Below are 20,176 nucleotides of genomic sequence, written 5' to 3'. Positions count from 1 at the left end.
GATTAAAGTTTAGTACAAAGGGAGGTCACACTAAATATGACCACTTTGGTTTTTAAAAGCTGTGTTTTTCACTGAAACTTTTGCTTTTACTGCTGTTCTGTATATACTTCACGTGTATCCAGAATTTATCTCAATACTTAGACTGTGAAATGCATAACTGTGGTCATTATAACTTTACTACAACAAATGCAATGTTAGCCTCGGACTTATGAACAGTACGGTATGTGCAAGAAATTGGCTACAGAAAATAATATATTTAATTTGTTTATATGTATCAGGGACGCAGCTTTAAGTATGAGGAATTACAATGGATGCACATGTATTTTATATTAGTGATTAGGGGTGTGCCAAAAAACCGAATCGAAAATCGAAAAATCATTTACTACGATTCAGAATTTAAAATGCCCCAAAATCGATTTAAAAAAAATAAAACAAATCTGCCGGCAGTCTCACACCATTAGCGCAATTAGCGGCTAGCGCGATTAGTGGTTAGGGTTAGCGATTAGCGGCTAGGGTTAGGTTTAGGGTTAGCGATAAGCAGCTAGCGTGACTAGCGGTTAGGGTTATTGATTAGCGCAATTAGCGGCTAACGTATTGACATGCCATCAACTGGCATTAAATAACACGTGAAAAGATGAAAATGTGTAGGTATAGCATGCTAAATGCAATAAACTGGCGTCACATAGAACGTGATTTCATAAGATCAGTCTGTCAGCTAGCATCAGCCAGAGCTTAAGGACACGGTGCAGAGTCAGCCACCAGCAACAAACCAACACACACTGCTGTGCCTCACCAAACTCTCTGCAAAGCAGGGATTAACCCTTTCATGCATGAATTATGAGAACCTTAGCCAAGATTTTTTTCCTGAGTGTTTTTATTCCTCTTTAGGCTTTTAAAAACAATGCAATTGCTTTTTTTTTTTTTTTTTTTTTTGTTATGAACCTATTTTTCATGAAGTTGCAAGAATGTTCAATATACGTTAAACATTTGAAGTAAAGAAACGTGTATTTAACATCAGAAAATGATGTACTGTGGGAAAACTATGCAATAAAACACTTTTAATGCTCCTAATCTGATGTTTTCTCACATTTTTACATATTCTAATACTAGTTGTTACTGACTTTATGAAGATATTATTCAAAAAACAAAAAAACAAAAAAAATCAAGACTGCTCTGAGAACAATTAGCAATTGATTTGCACTAAAACATGTTGAAGCAGAACAGGGTTAGCAAAAACAGTAAAGTTACAGTAATGGTATAATTTGCAATTGAAATACAGCCGGTGATGCATGGTGTCACATTTAGTGGACGTGATTAATTGTAAATTTCTTCCAATATAAAATAAATATCTGGAATTTTTAACACTGCTATTAATCCTTAGATGTTACTTGATGCTAGCATATTTTTTCTACCTTCAGGGGTGTCCTGATACAAAAAGATTTACCAAATATTCCTGGGATGTTCAGTATTTCTGACTTCCTGTCAGCCATCTTGGTTATGAGTAAAAAAACAAAAGCATTTCCCATGACTGTCCAATCGGTGACAGTGTATGGGATCAGGTTCAAGTGTCCAGTGTGGTGGCAACTTAAACATCAAAACCCATAAACACACAGGAGAACAGCTTTAGAATACCTGTCCACTGTACTGACCACTATGCATGAAAGGGTTAATGTTTAAAACTTGAAAACTGTGAAAAAGACATTTTAGTGTCTGCATTTGTCATTCTGTCTTACAAAGCAGACTGGAGTAGTTTATGAGGATCCTTTGCGCACCTATAGATTGAAGCAGAAATCATTATGAATCAAATCGTTTTGAATTGAAAATTGTTTTGAATCGAAAATCAATTCTGAATTGAATTGTAGCCCCAAAAATCAGAATCGAATTGAATCGTGAGATAGTAAAAGATTCCCACCCTATTAGTGATTGGTTTTTCATTCATTCATTTTCTGAACCCGCTTTATCCTCACTAGGGTCACGGGGGTCGCTTGGAGCCTATCCCAGCTACATAGGGGTGAAGGCGGGGTACACCCTGGACAAGTCACCGGTTCATCGCAGGGCTGAACATATAGAGACAAACAATCACTCTCACATTCACACCTATGGGCAATTTAGATTAACCAATTAACCTATTAGCGCATGTCTTTGGATGGTGGGAGGAAGCCGGAATACCCGGAGAGAACCCACGCAGACACGGGGAGAACATGCAAACTCCACACAGAAAGGTCCCACCCCCCGTCGACTGGTGTTGGAATCGAACCCAGGACCTTCTTGCTGTGAGGCACGAGTGCTAACCACTGCACCACCGTGTCGCCTGATTGGTTTTTAAATCTATCTATTCATCTGCTATTGGAATTTCCTTATCAGAGGTCAAAAAAGGTCAAAAAACAGTGAGGAATTTTCCAACATATAATAAATACTTCCATTTTCCAAAAGAAATGACATCACCTAAACCAGATCTGCTGTATGGTATGGCTCCTACCTGTAGTGGCCCCAGTATGGAGCTGGTGGTGTACATAAAGAAAAGTCGCAGGTAACTGAGAACGTTGGCGAAGGCAAACAGACCCTCGGCCACCAGGATGGGATGGAAGGCATCCCAGTTCTTCCTCTCTGTGTCAGCCACATTCTTGAACTGCAGAACAATGAAACACAAAGCTCACACAGTCTCCTTTATTAACTCAGTGTACAGTCGTGGAAAAAATTCTTAGACCATCAAAAGTCATCAAAAACAATGGTTATGCAATCCAGCACTAACTCCTGTGTGTATCATGTGACTAAAACAGACAGAAAAGAAAACATGGAATGTCTAAAAGCACTGTTTTTGTCAGTACAATGCCATAGATATTGATGTAAGAACTGAAGTGATTTTGGTTATAATAAAAAAAAAACAAAAAAACATGGACAATGGATAGATATCGGCTCTGAAATTAAACTCTTATGAGCTATTTTCGTTGTTATTATTATATTTGTCCAAACAAGTGTACCTGTAGTTGTACCAGGCATTAAAATGAACAGAAATTGAAGAAAACAAGGGGTGGTCTAATAATTTTTTCCCATTTACAAGATGATACCAGCTCATAAAAGCATTTATATATGTAAGTGCTGGACTATGTAAGCTGAATGAACATACAATACTTAAAGTTGTTAGTGTTTATAGGTTATTATGTCAGAATTTTACTGGTCCAACCCACTTGAGATTACAATATCATGTAGCCCATGAACTAAAAATGATCTTAAAATTCTGGTTTGTTAATATGTTCAGTGTAATTTTTGCATTTCACTAATTCATCCCAAAGGTTGGATTGCAATACTGTAATACTTGTAGAAATATTTAGGGTGGCACATTTTGGACTTTATGTACTGTTGGTTAGGTTTGTCTATAAAAAGACTTCATACAGTCGCAGAAAAAATTATTAGATCTTCAAAAGTCATCAAAAACAATGGTTATGCAATCCAGGACTAACTCCTGTGTGTATCATGTGACTAAAACAGACAGAAAAGAAAACATGGAATGTCTAAAAGCACTGTTTTTGTCAGTAGAATGCCAAAGCTACTGATGTAAGAACTGAAGTGATTTCGGTTTTTGTCAAGAAAACGTGGAAAATGGCCAAATATCAGCTCTGAAATTAAACTCTTATGAGCTATTTTTGTTGTTATTATTATATTTGTCCAAACAAATGTACCTGTAGTTGTACCAGGCATTAAAATGAACAAAAAATTGAAGAAAACAAGAGTGGTCTAATAATATTTTTCCATGACTCTATCTATCTATCTATCTATCTATCTATCTATCTATCTATCTATCTATCTATCTATCTATCTATCTATCTATCTACAGTCGCAGAAAAAATATTACACCATCAAAATTCATCAAAAACAATGATTATGCAATCCAGGACTAACTCCTGTGTGTATCATGTGACTAAAACAGACAGAAAAGAAAACATAGAATGTCTAAAAGCACTGTTTTTGACAGTACAATGCCATAGCCATTGATGTAAGAACTGATGTGATTTCGGTTTTTGTCAAGAAAACATGGAAAATGGCTAAATATCAGCTCTGAAATTAAACTCTTATGAGCTATTTTCATTGTTACCATTATATTTGTCCAAACAAGTGTACCTGTAGTTGTACCAGGCATTAAAATGAACAAGAAATTGAAGAAAACAAGAGTGGTCTAATAATATATTTCCGTGACTCTCTCTCTCTCTCTCTCTCTCTCTCTCTCTATCTATCTATCTATCTATCTATCTATCTATCTATCTACAGTCGCAGAAAAAATATTACACCATCAAAATTCATCAAAAACAATGGTTATGCAATCCAGCACTAACTCCTGTGTGTATCATGTGACTAAAACAGACAGAAAAGAAAACATAGAATGCCTAAAAGCACTGTTTTTGACAGTACAATGAGATAGATATTGATGTAAGAACTGAAGTGATTTTGGTTTTTGTCAAGAAAACATGGAAAATGGCTAAATATCAACTCTTAAATTGAACTCTTATGAGCTATTTTCGTTGTTACCATTATATTTATCCAAACAAATGTACCTGTAGTTGTACCAGGCATTAAAATGAACAAGAAATGGTAGAAAACAAGGGTGGTCTAATATTTTTTTTCCATGACTGTCTATAGGGACAGGTCTATAATGTGGGTTTCCCCAGGGCTCTGACTTCTGCATATTTTCCATTCCAGTCTCCTACTCTACCAAAATTAAACATGTCTACAGGTGCATTACCTTTAGAGCACAGGTGTTAAACATATGGCCCACAAGCCAAAACCAGCCTGTCATAAGGTCCAATCCGACCCATGAAAAGAATTTGTGAAATACAAAAATTACACAGAGGAGACTAACAATCAAAGATGTTAAAATCATTTTAGTTCAGGTTCCACATACAGACCAATATGATCTAAAGTGGATCAGACCAGTCAAATACTATCATAACATATAAGCAATGACAAGTCCAAATTTTTGTCCCTGTTTTAGTATAAAAACGTAAAATTACATGAAAATATTTACATTTAGAAACTATCCTTTCACAAAAATGAATAATCTGAACAAATATGAACAACCTGAAATGTCTTAAGGGAAGTCTGTGTAATTTTAACAATATTCTGTCTGTTACTAAATGATTGGTGTATTTGTACATCCACTGTGACCTGGAAGTTGTAATTTACATGTGTAAATGATAAACAGAGTCAGAATACTGTTACAAATTGCACTTATATTTCTTAAAGGAGTGATATTTAGCTTTTTTTAAAAGTTATTATGCATTTTCAAACATTTCCCTGTGGTCTACATAAACTGTAAATGCTCTGCTTGGATCTGAATTCTTCATTAATTCAACTCCACAGGTCCATCTTCAACCCTATTTCTGAGTAATGACACCAGAAAGGTCGTTTTGAGTGCTGGCCCTTTAAATGCACATGACCCCGCCCCCTCCAGGTTGTTGACTGTGCTGCTCTGTCCTGTTCAGCCAACAACTGGACATTTTAGGTAGGGATGCACCGATACCACTTTTTTCCAGACCGAGTACGAGTACTTACATTTGAGTACTTGCCGATACGAGTACTTAATAATCCCATTCCAGTTCTTAGTTCCTTTTGTAAATGTGCTTTATTGTCGTTGTCATTAGTCTGACTGGAACAAAGTGTTGCTACTGACATTTAATGTGTTGGAATGAGCGTTTGTCAATTAATCCACCAGGGGGCGCTGCTCTGAATTAACCATACTGGACAAATACCACGAAGAAGAGTAAAGTTTTTTGAGAAGAAAAAGAAAGTCAGTAATAACAAACGTGGAGATGACAGAGGCAACACTAATGTGATACTAATATTGCAGCGTTTTCGCCGTCTGCACCGCTCTGTACCCTCGCTGGTATTCTGTGTCTGGGTACGCATCCGCCAGCACCTGGAAAACAGATGGAATGTACACAGAGGACGGACAGAACGCTGCGTCCATATCTGTCTGTGTCTTTAACGTTACTTACAGTCCACGTTACTTTTATCACCGTCATTTATTTGGTTAAATCTCCACTCTCTTCACACTCCTCACACATTATTCCTCCTCCTTGTACCTGCTGCACTGAACTGTGAATGTCACACGACCGTAAGTGGTATCGGTGCATTTGTATCGGATTACTTTTAGGAGTACGAATACGAGTACGCACACTGAGTATCGGAGCCGATGCCCGATACTGGTATCGGATCGGTGCATCCCTATAAAAAATGATAGGGTTTCCTGGTGTGTCCACACACATTGCGACATGTTTCTTCTTCTTTGATTGTTGTAACGTCCGTCAACATCCGTTTTTTAAATTCACCTGACTCGATTTGCGAAAAAAGGTCCTTCCATTGCAGTTTTGCATGATATACCATTTGTGCTACACCCGAAAAACCACCTCTTGCCAGCGCAAAAACTTTTAATTGAAAAATGAGACTTTTGGTGAAGTTGTCATTTTTCCATTAGGTAAATTTTTATGCGCAAGTTATATTTACACAATTTGAGCGTCAATGGAAAAGTGACTATTGTGATATAAATGCCTCTGCAGACGGGAAAGTACAGGTTAAGAAAATGGGACACTAATTCTGACACATTTTAAGAGGATAATAAGGTAATAAAATAATTTGGTTTCAAATGACTCTAGCTGCCACCTACTTCCAATAAAGATGAATAAATGAAAGAAAACCAGCCTCTCTAAAACAGGATATAAGACAATAGTGTTTCTCTGCTGCAAGTGAAAGAGGCCAAATAAGCTTTCATTAAATGGAAAAGTATTAACTATCCATACTGAGCTCAAGAAGCAAAGCCAGGTTTTCTTGTGGATGTCAAACAGATTGGAGACAAACGTGCTGAAATTACCAGCATCCATTATAATGTTACATAATAACCTAAATTGACAATAGTACACACACTGAGTATCGGAGCCGATGCCTGATACTCGTATTGGTATCGGAGCATCTCTAATTTTAGGTAATCGGCTCGAAGTTTAGACATATTGCCAGTTTTTACGACGCCGTTGTTGCTGACAAACAATTATGTCGTACTCAGAGAAATGTCCGTCGGAAGTCTTGACCTTATATGTGCAAATGTTGTGACGTAACTAGTTATAAAAGGTAACAAATTAAGAAGGAATTGAATCAGGTTGTAGAAATCCACGGAGTGAATATAAAGATAGCTTTGCAGCGCCTGGAGGGTTCAAATTCAAACTGTATGAACTATTAGGGTCCAAATATACAAATAAATGAACCAAAGACTAATAAAAGTAGATTTAGCAAAATACGACCCTTTTAAGACATTTTCAGGTTGTTCATCTTCATATTTTTAGTTAAACTTTGTAGACATGAATATTATTATAAAGCAATTTTACTTTTTCCAACTGTTATTATTTTACTGGTCCGGCCCACTTCAGGTCATATTGGGCTGAATGCGGCCCCTGAACTAAAATGAGTTTGACAGCCCTGTTTTAGAGACTCAGATCTCATAGTGCAGGGGTGTCAAACTCATTTTAGTTTAGTTCCACATTCAGCCCAATTTGATCTCCAGTGGGCCGGACCAGTAAGATGATAACAGTAAAAAAAGTAAAATTAGATTATGATCAGGTTTACATCTACAAAGTTTCCTTAAAAATCTGAATAACATGAACCATTTGAATTGTCTTAAGAAAAACAAGTGTAATTTTAACAATATTCTGCCTCAGTTTATCAGTTTATCATTTACACATGTGCATTACAATCACACAAAACATTTAGTAACAGGCAGAATATTGGTAAAATTGCATTTACTTTTCTTAAGACATTTCTGTTTGTTCATATTTGTTCAGGTTATTCACATTTTATAAATATTTTCATGTAATTTTACTTTTTTACACCAAAAAAACACAGAGGAAATTTGGGGTTGTCATTATTTATAGGTTATAATGATAATATTTTACTGGTTCTGACCCACTTGAAATCTAATTGGACTGTATGTGTCTGTATGTGGAACCTGAATTAAAATGATTTTGACACCACTGATTGTTAAAATCTTCAGTGTCATTTTTGCATTTCATCAAATTCATCCCATGGCCCGGATTGGACCTGTTGGCAGGCCAGATTTGGCCCCTGGGCCGCATGTTTGACACCTCTGTCATAGTGTGTGTGTGTGTGTGTGTGTGTGTGTGAATGGTGTAAGATTAATGTAAAATAATTAAAATTGTAATGTAATGTAGAGGAGACCCCAGGAAGAATAGCAACTGAATCATCAGTTGCTAATGGGGATCTTAAGAAATGAAATGAAATGAAATGAAATGAGATGAGATGAAATGAAATGAGATGACATGAAATGAGATGACATGAAATGAAATGGAATGAAATGAGATGAAATGAGATGAAATGAAATAAAATGAGATGAAATGAGATTAAATGAAATGAGATGAAATGAAATGAGATGAAATGAAATGAAAAGAAATGAAATGAGATTAAATGAAATGAGATGAAATTAAATAAAATGAGATGAAATGAGATGAAATGAGATGAAATGAAAAGAAATGAGATGAAATGAAATAAAATAAAATGAAATGAAATAAAATGAGATGAAATGAGATGAAATGAAATGAGATGAAATGAAAGAAATGAGATGAAATGACATGAGATGAAATGAGATGAAATGAAATAAAATGAGATTAAATAAAATGAAATGAAATGAAATAAAATGAGATGAAATGAAATGAAATAAAATTCCAGGTGACCCCATGTAGGATCTCAACCCCAAGGTTGAAAAACGCTGGTCTAAATACATCTGGACCTAACTGTATGTAACTGTATATTCCAATATTTGTCATTATTGTTTTGTATCCCAGACCCCTGTTAGAAAAGAAACACCTGAATTCAACACGTCCCAATACTTTTGTCCATATAGTATACGATGAAAGAGAAAATAAAACTTAGATAAGAAAAGATGACAAACACAAGACACTTGAGGATGAGCCTGTGATCTGTACGTGTGTGTGGTGTGTGTTGTATCCATATTTAGTCTTTAACCCTTTCATGCATGAATTGTGAGAACCTTAGTCAAGATTTTTTTACTTCAGTGTTTTTATTCCTCCTTAGACATGAAAAAAACAATGTGATCAAGGTTGTTTTTTTCTGTGGAGTTTCAAAAATATCCATGCATTTAATTTTTGAAGTAAAGAAACGTGTTTAAAACCCAATATCAGAAAGTGATATGAAAACAATGAAATAAAAACATGTTTAATGCTGCTAATCTGATGTCTTCTCACATTTTAACATATTCTAAGGCTATTAATTCCTCACTTCATGGAGATAATGTGCAAAAAAAAATACAACCTTCTTGTCTAACAAATAACAATTGATTTACACTCAAACATGTTAGTGCAGATCAGGTTTATCAAGAACAGCAAAGTTACAGTAATGGTATGAATATCAGGATATGAGATGGTGCGTAAGTGTCCACTGTGTTGGCTGATATGGAACTAAAACAACTAAACCCATGAATATACAAGAGAACAGCTGGAGAAGAACTGTCCACTGGAGTGACCTATGCATGAAAGGGTTAAATATCTGTTTTACTGAGTGTTCTGTTTTATGTGTTTGCACGTTTATTTTATTTTGGGCACTGTCTATGCTCAGTAATCGCCTGTGTTTTTTTGTGCATCAGCATACATGCATATGTCTAATGTGTTGAGTGTGTGTGTGTGTGTGTGTGTGTGTGTACCTTGCTATGAGCGACAATCTTGAGGGCAAAGGTGGCGAGGTAAAGGGAATTCATCACGAAGCTCAGCTGGTTCCTCGACTCTTCCAAAAAGTCTTCCAGCCCCTCGTACCACAGCCGCTTCACATCTGACCACACCATCCCTAAAGGAGCGCAGAAATCCACCGTCACCATATGCACAACTTTGGAAAAGACATTTTGCTGTCATCTCCGTAAAATCGGTTCCAGATTCAGCCACAAATCATCGTACAGAAAGAGCCCACGGGACAAAGGAATGTAAGAAGCACAGAAATCGCAGATTAATGATCGTAATATGTGTCATCTGTGGGATTTGAGGGAGGTGTGTGGAATTTAATAAAGATTTATAAACATGGGTGTATGTGTCTTTTTGGTTCCGAATGGAATTTCTGTCCTTCGTTTCTATACAGTAGTGGTAATAAAATCAAAAGTGAATGATGGACATCAACAGAACATCTGGGCAGTCTCACAGATTATAGAAGAACCTTGGACTGGGTCAGATTCAGTAGATATGTCTGATTTATTTGCTATTTCCATGGTTGCAGTGGAAAATAAAAGCAAAAGACAGAGAAAGATGTTGTTTTAAGTTTGAATGATAAAGCTTGAATGATAACTATGAATATTTTTTTTTGTATGGAAAGACAGAATTAGAGTAAACTCCAAATTCCAAATGACAGCAGTCAGACCAGAGAACACATGGACTCCACTTCAGTATGGGGTTCGGACTATTCTGCAGTATGAGCCAAGGTTAAAAAAGGTTTGGATTTTTCATTATAGTTTTGTTTTATTTTAGTTTTCACTTTTTTTCTCTAATTCAGTTAGTTTTAATAATTTTTTAGGGCAGGTTTGATAGTTTTTAATAGTTTTTGTTTTTTCTAAATGCTCAGTTTTAGTATTAGTTTTATTTTTTTTGCATATCTTTTATCTCCTTCGCTGTCCTATTCAAATAAATCCCATACAGGACTCTGTGCTTTCTCCCAACTTTAGTCTCCATGTTGTCAGGTAGAATGGGGACTAGAAGACGACTCAAAATGACAAGTGATGGACTGTGAAATGCCGTATGGTGCCGCCAGCTAAAACTGCTCGAGTGAAATAAATCGATTTCATATCAATTCAACACTGATGAAGACGAAAACAAAGGGAATTTTATCCATACTTTTTATTTGTTTTAGATAGTTTTGTAAGCACACAGTACAGTTTTAGTTAGTTATTGTTTTTTCTTTTAATTATAGTTTTTATTTATTTCAGTTAATGAAAATGTTTTTTCAGTTCTAATATTCGTCATTTCGTTAGTTTTCGTTAACGATAATAACCTTGGTATGACCGGTCACATCAGAATTCATGGGACTAAGTGTAGCTTAGATGAACCTCAACATTAAACCTCTGCAGCAGGAAAATACAACATGCTCATGGATAATAATAATAATAATAATGATAATAATAATAATAATAATACTAATAATAATAATAATAATAATAATAATAATAATAATAATAATAAACATCAAGTGGTTCCAGGCAAAACAAACCCCGCCCCTCACACATATTGTAGCTTATTTTGGCATCAATCCAGCTGATGTCATCATGTCTACACATGTGCTGATGTCAGCATAACAATTGCCTCTATAAATTTGCCAAATTTGAAGTAAATTGAAACAAAATTGATGTTTTTGTAGACATGTGAAATTTGGCCCCTTATAAGTAAATGGGAGAAAAAAAAAGATTTTAAAAATTCCTAAAAATGTTAAACTTTGACCTACTTTTCCCAAAATGTAATGATATCTATTCTGCTTCACCGACAATCTATAAACCCAATTTGGTATGAATTCTACCAATAGTTTGCTGCTACAAAAAATAGAAATTTTGCCCATTATAAGTAAATGGAGACCAAAAAAAGATTTTAAAAATTCATTAAAAATTTAAAGTTTGACCTACTTTTCCCAAAATGTAATTGCTTCTATTCTGGATCATTGGAAATCTATAACCCAAATTTGGTGTGAATTCATCCAATAGTTTTGCTGCTACAGACATTGAAATCTTACCCATTCTAAGTAAATGGGAGAAAAAAAAATATTTTAAAAAATTTTAAACTTTGGCCTACTTTGTGCAAAATGTAATGACATCTATTCTGGATCACTGGCAATCTATAACCCAAATTTGGTATGAATTCAACCACTAGTTTTGCTGCTACACACATGTGAAATTTTGCCTATTATAAGTAAATGGAGAACAAAAAAAGATTTTAAAAATTCAGAAAAAAATTTAACTTTGACCTACTTTTCCCAAAATGCAATCACTTCTATTCTGGATCACTGGCAATCTATAAACCAAATTTGGTGTGAATTCATCCAATGGTTTTGCTGCTACAGGCATTTGAAATTTTGCCCATTCTAAGTAAATGGGAGAAAAAAAAAGATTTTAAAAATTCCTAAAAATTTTAAACTTTGGCCTACTTCTCGCAAAATGTAGTGACATCTACTTTTGGATCACTGGCAATCTATAACCCAAATTTGGTATGAATTTAAATAAAAATGTTTTGCTGCTACAGATATTTGAAATCTTGCCCGTTCTAAGTAAATGGAGAACAAAAAAAGATTTTAAAAATTCATAAAAATTTTAACTTTGACCTACTTTTCCCAAAATGTAATCACTTCTATTTTGAATCACTGGCAATCTATAAACCAAATTTGGTATGAATTCAACCAATAGTTTTGCTGCTACAGGCATTTGAAATCTTACCCATTCTAAGTAAATGGGAGGAAAAAAAAGATTTTAAAAATTCATTAAAAATTTAAAATTTGGCCTACTTTTCCCAAAATGTAATCAGATCTTTGCTGGATCACTGGCAATCTATAAACCAAATTTGGTATGAATTCAACCAATAGTTTTGCTGCTAGAGCGTTAACAATCAAACAAACATACAAACTCAACCAAAATCAATACCCCTTGCCTCCCCTTCTGGGGGGGGGGGGGGGGGGTAATAATAGGAATCTGAAACCACAATACATGATAATGATGCTTGAAATAGTCCAACCTGAGCACTGCATAATGCAAACAGAGGAATGCAGCTGCCACCAAAGCATAAAAAACACATGTGCTATGAAGCCCAGCATTTAGATTTCTACAGTCACACTACATCTGATTCCCCCATTAATCTGAGACGTTGAGAACAGCGGGTTGGAGAGAACATGGGGTGGGGGGGGGGGGGTTGGAAGGGGATGGGCTGGAGCATGATGGGGTTGTAGAGAACAATGGAAATGTAAAACCACTGTGGACATACAGCACATGCAAATGCAGAAGTGGCTCCCGCTCACATCCTGCTACCAATCGCATTACGCTGCCTAAAGAGGCCGATCATTAGTGAGCTGGTCTCTGTTACTAACTGCAGCTCATCTCTGCTGCACCACACCAGCAATGCAAGCGTGAAATGTGCCTCACTGCTTCACAGCATACGGTAAAATCTGTTTTACAATGAGGGTAGCCTTGAAAAAAAAAAGAAAAAAAACACGCTTAAGTTGTTCAAACTGATCCTTCTGTCTGGTGGGGTATCTGGAAAAACCCATTACACTCCTGTCTAATGACTCAACTACCAATATCGCTTCTGAAGTATACAAAATTAATTGCAAATTACCACACAACCATCCTCATAACATTGAATAATAGAAGTCAATTGCCTCTACATCCTTTTATAACCTGTCAGGTACAGTTATTGGGGTGATTTATCAGCCCTGCGATGAGAGCTATGCGGCTGAAATGCTTTGTGTCTAGGATGCAGCGATAGTGAAGCCGACGTCTCTTCTGAGAAGGCAGGGCCATTAGAGCGATTGAATGATCATACTAATGGTTTCTTGGCAGAAGAGGAAGGTAGAGAAGCCCTTCCCCAGAGAGAGACAAAGTCAATTTCTCACTGTCTATCCAGCCTCATCTGAAAAGACACGACGTTCGTACATGTGTTTCTCTTGTGTGAACGTATGTGTGTTGGATGACATTAGTTACTGTCAACAGGCCACAGAGGTACAGCTGCATTTCTTTTATTTAGATATCAATTAGAGCACAGGTGTAAAACATGCGGTCCGGGGACCAAATCTGGCCCGCCAAAGGGTCCAATCTGGCCCACGGGATGAATTTGCAAAGTGCAAGTTAGGGCATCAAACTCAAAAATAATACCATAATAACCTATAAATAATGACAACACCTATTTTTCTCTTTGATGTAGTGCAACAAACATTAAATTAGGAAAATATTTACATTAAGAAACTATCCTTTAACAATAAAATGTGAATAACCTGAACAAATATGAACAACCTGAAATGTCTAAAGAAAATTAAGCACAATTTTAACAATATTCTGCCTGTTACTAAATGTTTTGTGCCTTTGTGGATCTGATCTGTAATGCATATGTATAAATGATAAGTCAAGGAATAGTATTGATAAAATTGTACTTACATTTCTTAACAAATTCCATTTTTTCCTTTTTGTTTGAATAGTTTTTAAGTGTAAATATTGGCATAATTGAATGTTATTTTTTGCACTAAAACAATTTGGAGTTGTCATTATTTACCGGCTATCATCCTATTATTGTACTGGTCCGGCCCACTTCAGATTAAATTGGGCTGAATGTGGCCCCCGAAAGAAAATGAGTTTGACACCTCTGCTTCAAATGTTCAGTGTTCATCTTATACAGGGGAAAAGAATGGAATGTGAAATATACTTATTTCCCTTTAACTATATTTTGGGTTGCTTTGTATATTTTTACTATTTCTGTCACTGTCACCAATCTGGCCCCCGGGATGAATTTGTGAAATGAAGAAATTACACTGAAGATATTAACAATCAAGGATGTTAGAATCTTTTTAGGTCAGTCCAATCTAAAGTGGGTCAGACCAGTACAGTACTATCATAAATAACACTGGTCTGCAAGGAAAATGCTTCCAGAATAAAAGTAATGAAATTTTACCACATGAGAGTCACTGATAAAGAAAAATCAAGTCAAAAATGCTGGTTGGCTGAACTTTCCAAGATACAGCCTGGGGTCAAAATATGAAATTCAAGAATTAACGAGAGAATGGGTTTGACTCAAAAGAGCTACAAGATCTACTTCAAAACACTGTCTGCACATTAGAATACATTCACTTTACAGGTTCTATTTAATGGAAGATTTCTAAAACTGTTATATAAATGTACATAAACCAATACAGGGTGGGGAAGCAAAATTTACAATGAACATTTAGTTGTTTTTTCTCAGCAGGCACTACGTCAATTGTTTTGAAACCAAACATATATTGATGTCATAATCATACCTAACACTATTATCCACACCTTTTCAGAAACTTTTGCCCATATGAGTAATCAGGAAAGCAAACGTCAAAGAGTGTGTGATTTGCTGAATGCACTCGTCACACCAAAGGAGATTTCAAAAATAGTTGGAGTGTCCATAAAGACTGTTTATAATGGAAAGAAGAGAATGACTATGAGCAAAACTATTACCAGAAAGTCTGGAAGTGGAGGAAGCAACAAAAAACGTACCAAAGCTTTTATTAAAGCTCTCAAATCCAAAATCTTAAAGGATCCAACCAAATCCATGAGAAAAATGGCAACTAAACTTGAGGTAGACAACAAGACCGTTAGAAATGCAGTAAAATATGATCTGAAGTTCAAATCTTACACAAGAACACCAGAACACTTGTTGACAACAGCAACAAATCCAACTTAAACAATTTTTGGGAATCATGTTTATGGCCGCCTTCTAGCCCAGATCTAAACCCTCTGGATTCTGCTATTTGGGGCGTTTGAGAACATGCTACCAATAGAACATCACACAGGAATGTCGACTTTCTTAAAGATACTATTAAAGAAGAATGGGAGAAGTTGTCACCTGAATATTTGAGGAACACTTGCACAAGTTTCAGGAAGCGTGTGAAGGCAGTTATTGAGAAAGAAGGAGGACACATAGAATAAAAACATTTTCTATTATGGAAATTTTCTTGTGGTAAATAAATTCTCATGACTTTCAATAAACTAAGTGGTCATACACTGTCTTTCAATCCCTGCCTCAAAATATTGTAAATTTTGCTTCCCCACCCTGTACTTCAAAACACTGTCTGCACATTAGAATACATTCACTTTACAGGTTCTATTTAGTGGAAGATTTATAAAACTATTATATAAATGTACATAAACCAATATATATATGTGTAATAACACTTAATCATAAACTTTGAAAACATCAGCAAACCGGCACTTTTGTCATTTATTTTCCAATTAATCTGATTAAAATACATAACATTTAGCACATTTAATCTCTGAAGCAAATCGTTTCTAAAAAATTGTAGACCAGTGTAACTTTTAAATAATGAAAACTACAAAAAAAATTTTATCTTTGTTTTAGTGTAAAAAAAAAAGTTAAATAACACAAAGATGTTTACATTTACAGACTAGCCTTTTGCAAAAAAAAGTGAAAAACCTGAAATTTCTTAAGAGAAGTATGTGGAATTTTAATAATATTCTGCCTATTACTAAATGTTTTGTGTATTTGTAGATCCACTGTGATCTGTAAGTTGTGATGCACATGTATAAATGATAAACTAAGGTGTAACATTGTTAAAACTGCATTGATTTTTCTTAAGAATTTTCAGGTTGTTCATATTTGTTCATGTTATGTTCAAGTACAATTTGTAGATGTAAACATTTTTATTATGGAATTTTACTTTTTTCACTCAAAAAGCAGAAAAAAACTTTGGAGTTAACATTATTTATAAGTACTTATCCTATTATTTATATTGTTTTACTGATCCAGCCCACTTCAGACCAAATTTGGCTAAATTTGGCCCCTGAACTAAAATGAGTTTGATACCCCTGCCATAGAGGTACAGCTGCATTTCCTTTATTTAGATATCAAGAGCACAGGTGTCAAACATGTGGTCCGGGGGCCAAATCCAGCCTGCCAAAGGGTCCAGTTCGGCCCTTGGGATGAATTTGTGAAATGCAAAAATTACACTAAGATATTAACAGTCATTTTAGTTCAGGTTCCACATTTAGACCAATTCAATCTCAAGTGTGTCAGAGTTGTCAAATATTATCATAATAACATATAAATACTCACAACTTCAAATTTCTCTCTTAGTAAATGTAAATATTTTCACGTATTTACACTAAAACAAAGTATAATTTCACAAAAAATATGAATAACCTGAACAAATATGAACAACCTGAAATATTTTAAGAGAAGTAAATATAATTTTAACAATTTTCTGCTTGATATTAAATATTTTGTGTATCTGTAGATCCACTGTGATCTGTAAGTTATAATAAACATGTGGAAATGCTAAAGTGAGGCAGAATTTTGCTAAAATTACACTTATTTTTTTCAGTTTGTTCATGCTATTCACGTTGTTTGAAAGGATAGTTGGTAGATGTAAACATTTTCATTGTTTAATTTTACTTTTTTCACTCTAAAACGTAGAAAAAATTTTTAAGTTGACATTATTTCTATATTATTATGTTATTGTTTTACCGGTTCGGCCCACTTTAGATCAAATTCAGCTGAATGTGGCCCATGAACTAAAATGAGTTTGATACCCCTGCCATAGAGGTACAGCTGCATTTCCTTTATTTAGATCTCAATTAGAGCACAGGTGTCAAACATGCTGCCCGGGGGCCAAAGGGTCCAGTTCGGCTTTTGGGATGAATTTGTGAAATGCAAAAATTACACTAAGATATTAACAATCATTTTAGTTCAGGTTCCACATTTAGACCAATTCAATCTCAAGTGGGCAGGACCAGTAAAATACTATCATAGTAACATATAAATACTCACAACTTCAAATTTCTCTCTTAGTAAATGTAAATATTTCACGTATTTACACTAAAACAAAGTATAATTTCACAAAAAATATGAATAACATAAACAAATATGAACAACCTGAAATATTTTAAGAGAAGTAAGTATAATTTTAACAATATTCTGCTTGATATTAAATGTTTTGTGTATCTGTAGATCCACTGTGATCTGTAAGTTATAATAAACATGTGGAAATGCTAAAGTGAGGCAGAATATTGCTAAAATTACACTTATTTTTTTCAGTTTGTTCATGCTATTCACGTTGTTTGAAAGGATAGTTGGTAGATGTAAACATTTTCATTGTGTAATTTTACTTTTTTCACTCTAAAACATAAAAAAAATGTTTAAGTTGACATTATTTCTATATTATTATGTTATTGTTTTACCGGTTCGGCCCACTTTAGATCAAATTCAGCTGAATGTGGCCCATGAACTAAAATGAGTTTGACACCCCTGAATTAGAAGTATAACTCCCAGTTTTAAACCAGTCAAGCCAAGGTTTTTGTCGTTTAGTATAGAAACAGCTGCCCATCATGTTCTGTCTGATAGGATTAAGGATACAGGATACTGGACTTAAACCAGACCCAAACAGGAATCTCTCATTTTCAGCCTACTAAGTAATGCTAATTTATTAAATTCTGTTCTGTATAATTTAATCCTGACTCCAATTTTAGTTCAGTATATCCATTAACAGATGAATATTTATTAAATTACAAGAACTGACACTTGAGAACTACAGACAGTATGAGACACACATATCAAACACACAATCAAATGTCATTAATTGCATAAAAGCCGGGTTAAAAGCTGACCTATGATCCAGAGTATGAGCAGGTAATCAATCATCTCCAGAGCAGGACCCATGGTGTTTTTCTTTCCCTCGTTGTAGACCAGCGAGTAGAGGTTCAGCAGCAGCAGGAAGGTGAAGTAGGAGGCGCTGTGGATGATGAATTTGACGAAGGGCGTGTGGATGATCTGGCCCACACGGGATCGCGGCACCAGAAGGTAGCAGACGGAAAGCAGCGGCCAAAGCATCGCCACACTCAACACTGTGCTGATCTTTAGACAAGTGTGTTTACGGCGGTAGCTGGCTGTCTCTCCAAACCAGACTGTGTTGAGAAACTGCTGACAGTTGGACTGAGCCACAAACTGTCGAAGGGGACATCAGGACAGAGGAAAATATGAATGTGAGCATGTGCAAAAGAAGAATGAAGCATATTTCTACGCTAAACGTCAAAACCTGAACCTCACTGAAAACCTCAGGACTATAATTAAGATGAATATGGATGCTCTCAGTCCATTAAACAAAGCTTTTTAGAAACAGGAGTGGCAGGAAACACCAAATGGCCATGTCAAAGTCTGTTCTAAGCATGAGAACTGTGACTGAAATACAGGATAAACCAGTGGTTCCCAACCTGTTTTGGTTTGTGACCCCATTTTAACCCTTTCATGCACACTGGTCACAACAGTGGACAGCTGTTCAAAAGTGTTCTCTTGTATATTCATGGATTTTGTTGTTTTACAGGGTAGGGAAGCAAAATTTACAATATTTTGAGGCAGGGATTGAAAGACAGTGTATGACTAATTAGTTTATTGAAAGTCATGAGAATTTATTTGCCACAAGAAAATTTACATAATAGAAAATGTTTTTATTCCACAGGGTGGGGAAGCAAAATTTACAATGAACATTTAGTTGTTTTTTCTCAGCAGGCACTACGTCAGTTGTTTTGAAACCAAACATATATTGATGTCATAATCATACCTAACACTATTATCCATACCTTTTCAGAAACTTTTGCCCATATGAGTAATCAGGAAAGCAATCGTCAAAGAGTGTGTGATTTGCTGAATGCACTCGTCACACCAAAGGAGATTTCAAAAATAGTTGGAGTGTCCATAAAGACTGTTTATAATGGAAAGAAGAGAATGACTATGAGCAAAACTATTACGAGAAAGTCTGGAAGATACTATTAAAGAAGAATGGGAGAAGTTGTCACCCGAATATTTGAGGAACACTTGCGCAAGTTTCAGGAAGCGTGTGAAGGCAGTTATTGAGAAAGAAGGAGGACACACAGAATAAAAACATTTTCTATGATGTCAGTTTTCTTGTGGCAAATAAATTCTCATGACTTTCAATAAACTAATTGGTCATACACTGTCTTTCAATCCCTGCCTCAAAATATTGTACATTTTGCTTCCCCACCCTGTATGTGTCCTCCTTCTTTCTCAATAACTGCCTGCTCTCTGCTCCCTGCTGCTTTCTCAATAACTGCTCAATAACAGCCAACACAGTGGATGTTTATGCATCATCCCATACACTGACATTCATACCATTACTGTAACTTTGCTGGTCTAGATAAACCTGATCTGCAGTAAGATGTTTGAGGGTAAAAAAACTGCTAATTGTTATTAGACTGTAATTAACAGGGTGTTTTTTGCATATTATCTCCATGCAGGTATGTTAAACTGTGAGAAAACATCAGATTAGCTGCATTAAAAATGTTTTTATTTCATAGTTTTCACACAGTATATCAGTAAATACATGTTTCTTTGGTTCTAAAACTAAATGCATGGTGTCTACCTGAGTGGACATTTTTGTAACTCCA

General features: G+C 35.3%; 1 protein-coding gene across 1 annotated transcript in view; it reads right to left on the bottom strand.

The window, feature by feature from the left end:
* Positions 1-20,176, bottom strand: part of trpc1 (transient receptor potential cation channel, subfamily C, member 1) — a 63,936-nt gene that overhangs the window by 27,069 nt on the left and 16,691 nt on the right. Inside the window, exons 7-9 of the mRNA XM_030123507.1 lie at positions 18,383-18,719; positions 9,716-9,855; positions 2,480-2,629 (exon numbers count right to left, since the gene is read on the bottom strand). Of these exons, the coding sequence (XP_029979367.1) occupies positions 2,480-2,629; positions 9,716-9,855; positions 18,383-18,719 (627 nt within the window). The remainder of the gene's footprint in view (positions 1-2,479; positions 2,630-9,715; positions 9,856-18,382; positions 18,720-20,176) is intronic.

Source organism: Sphaeramia orbicularis, chromosome 20 (assembly GCF_902148855.1).
Source record: "Sphaeramia orbicularis chromosome 20, fSphaOr1.1, whole genome shotgun sequence".
NCBI lineage: Eukaryota > Metazoa > Chordata > Actinopteri > Kurtiformes > Apogonidae > Sphaeramia > Sphaeramia orbicularis.
Note: the sequence above shows the minus strand (reverse complement) of the source record. Positions and strands in the feature narration are given on the sequence as shown.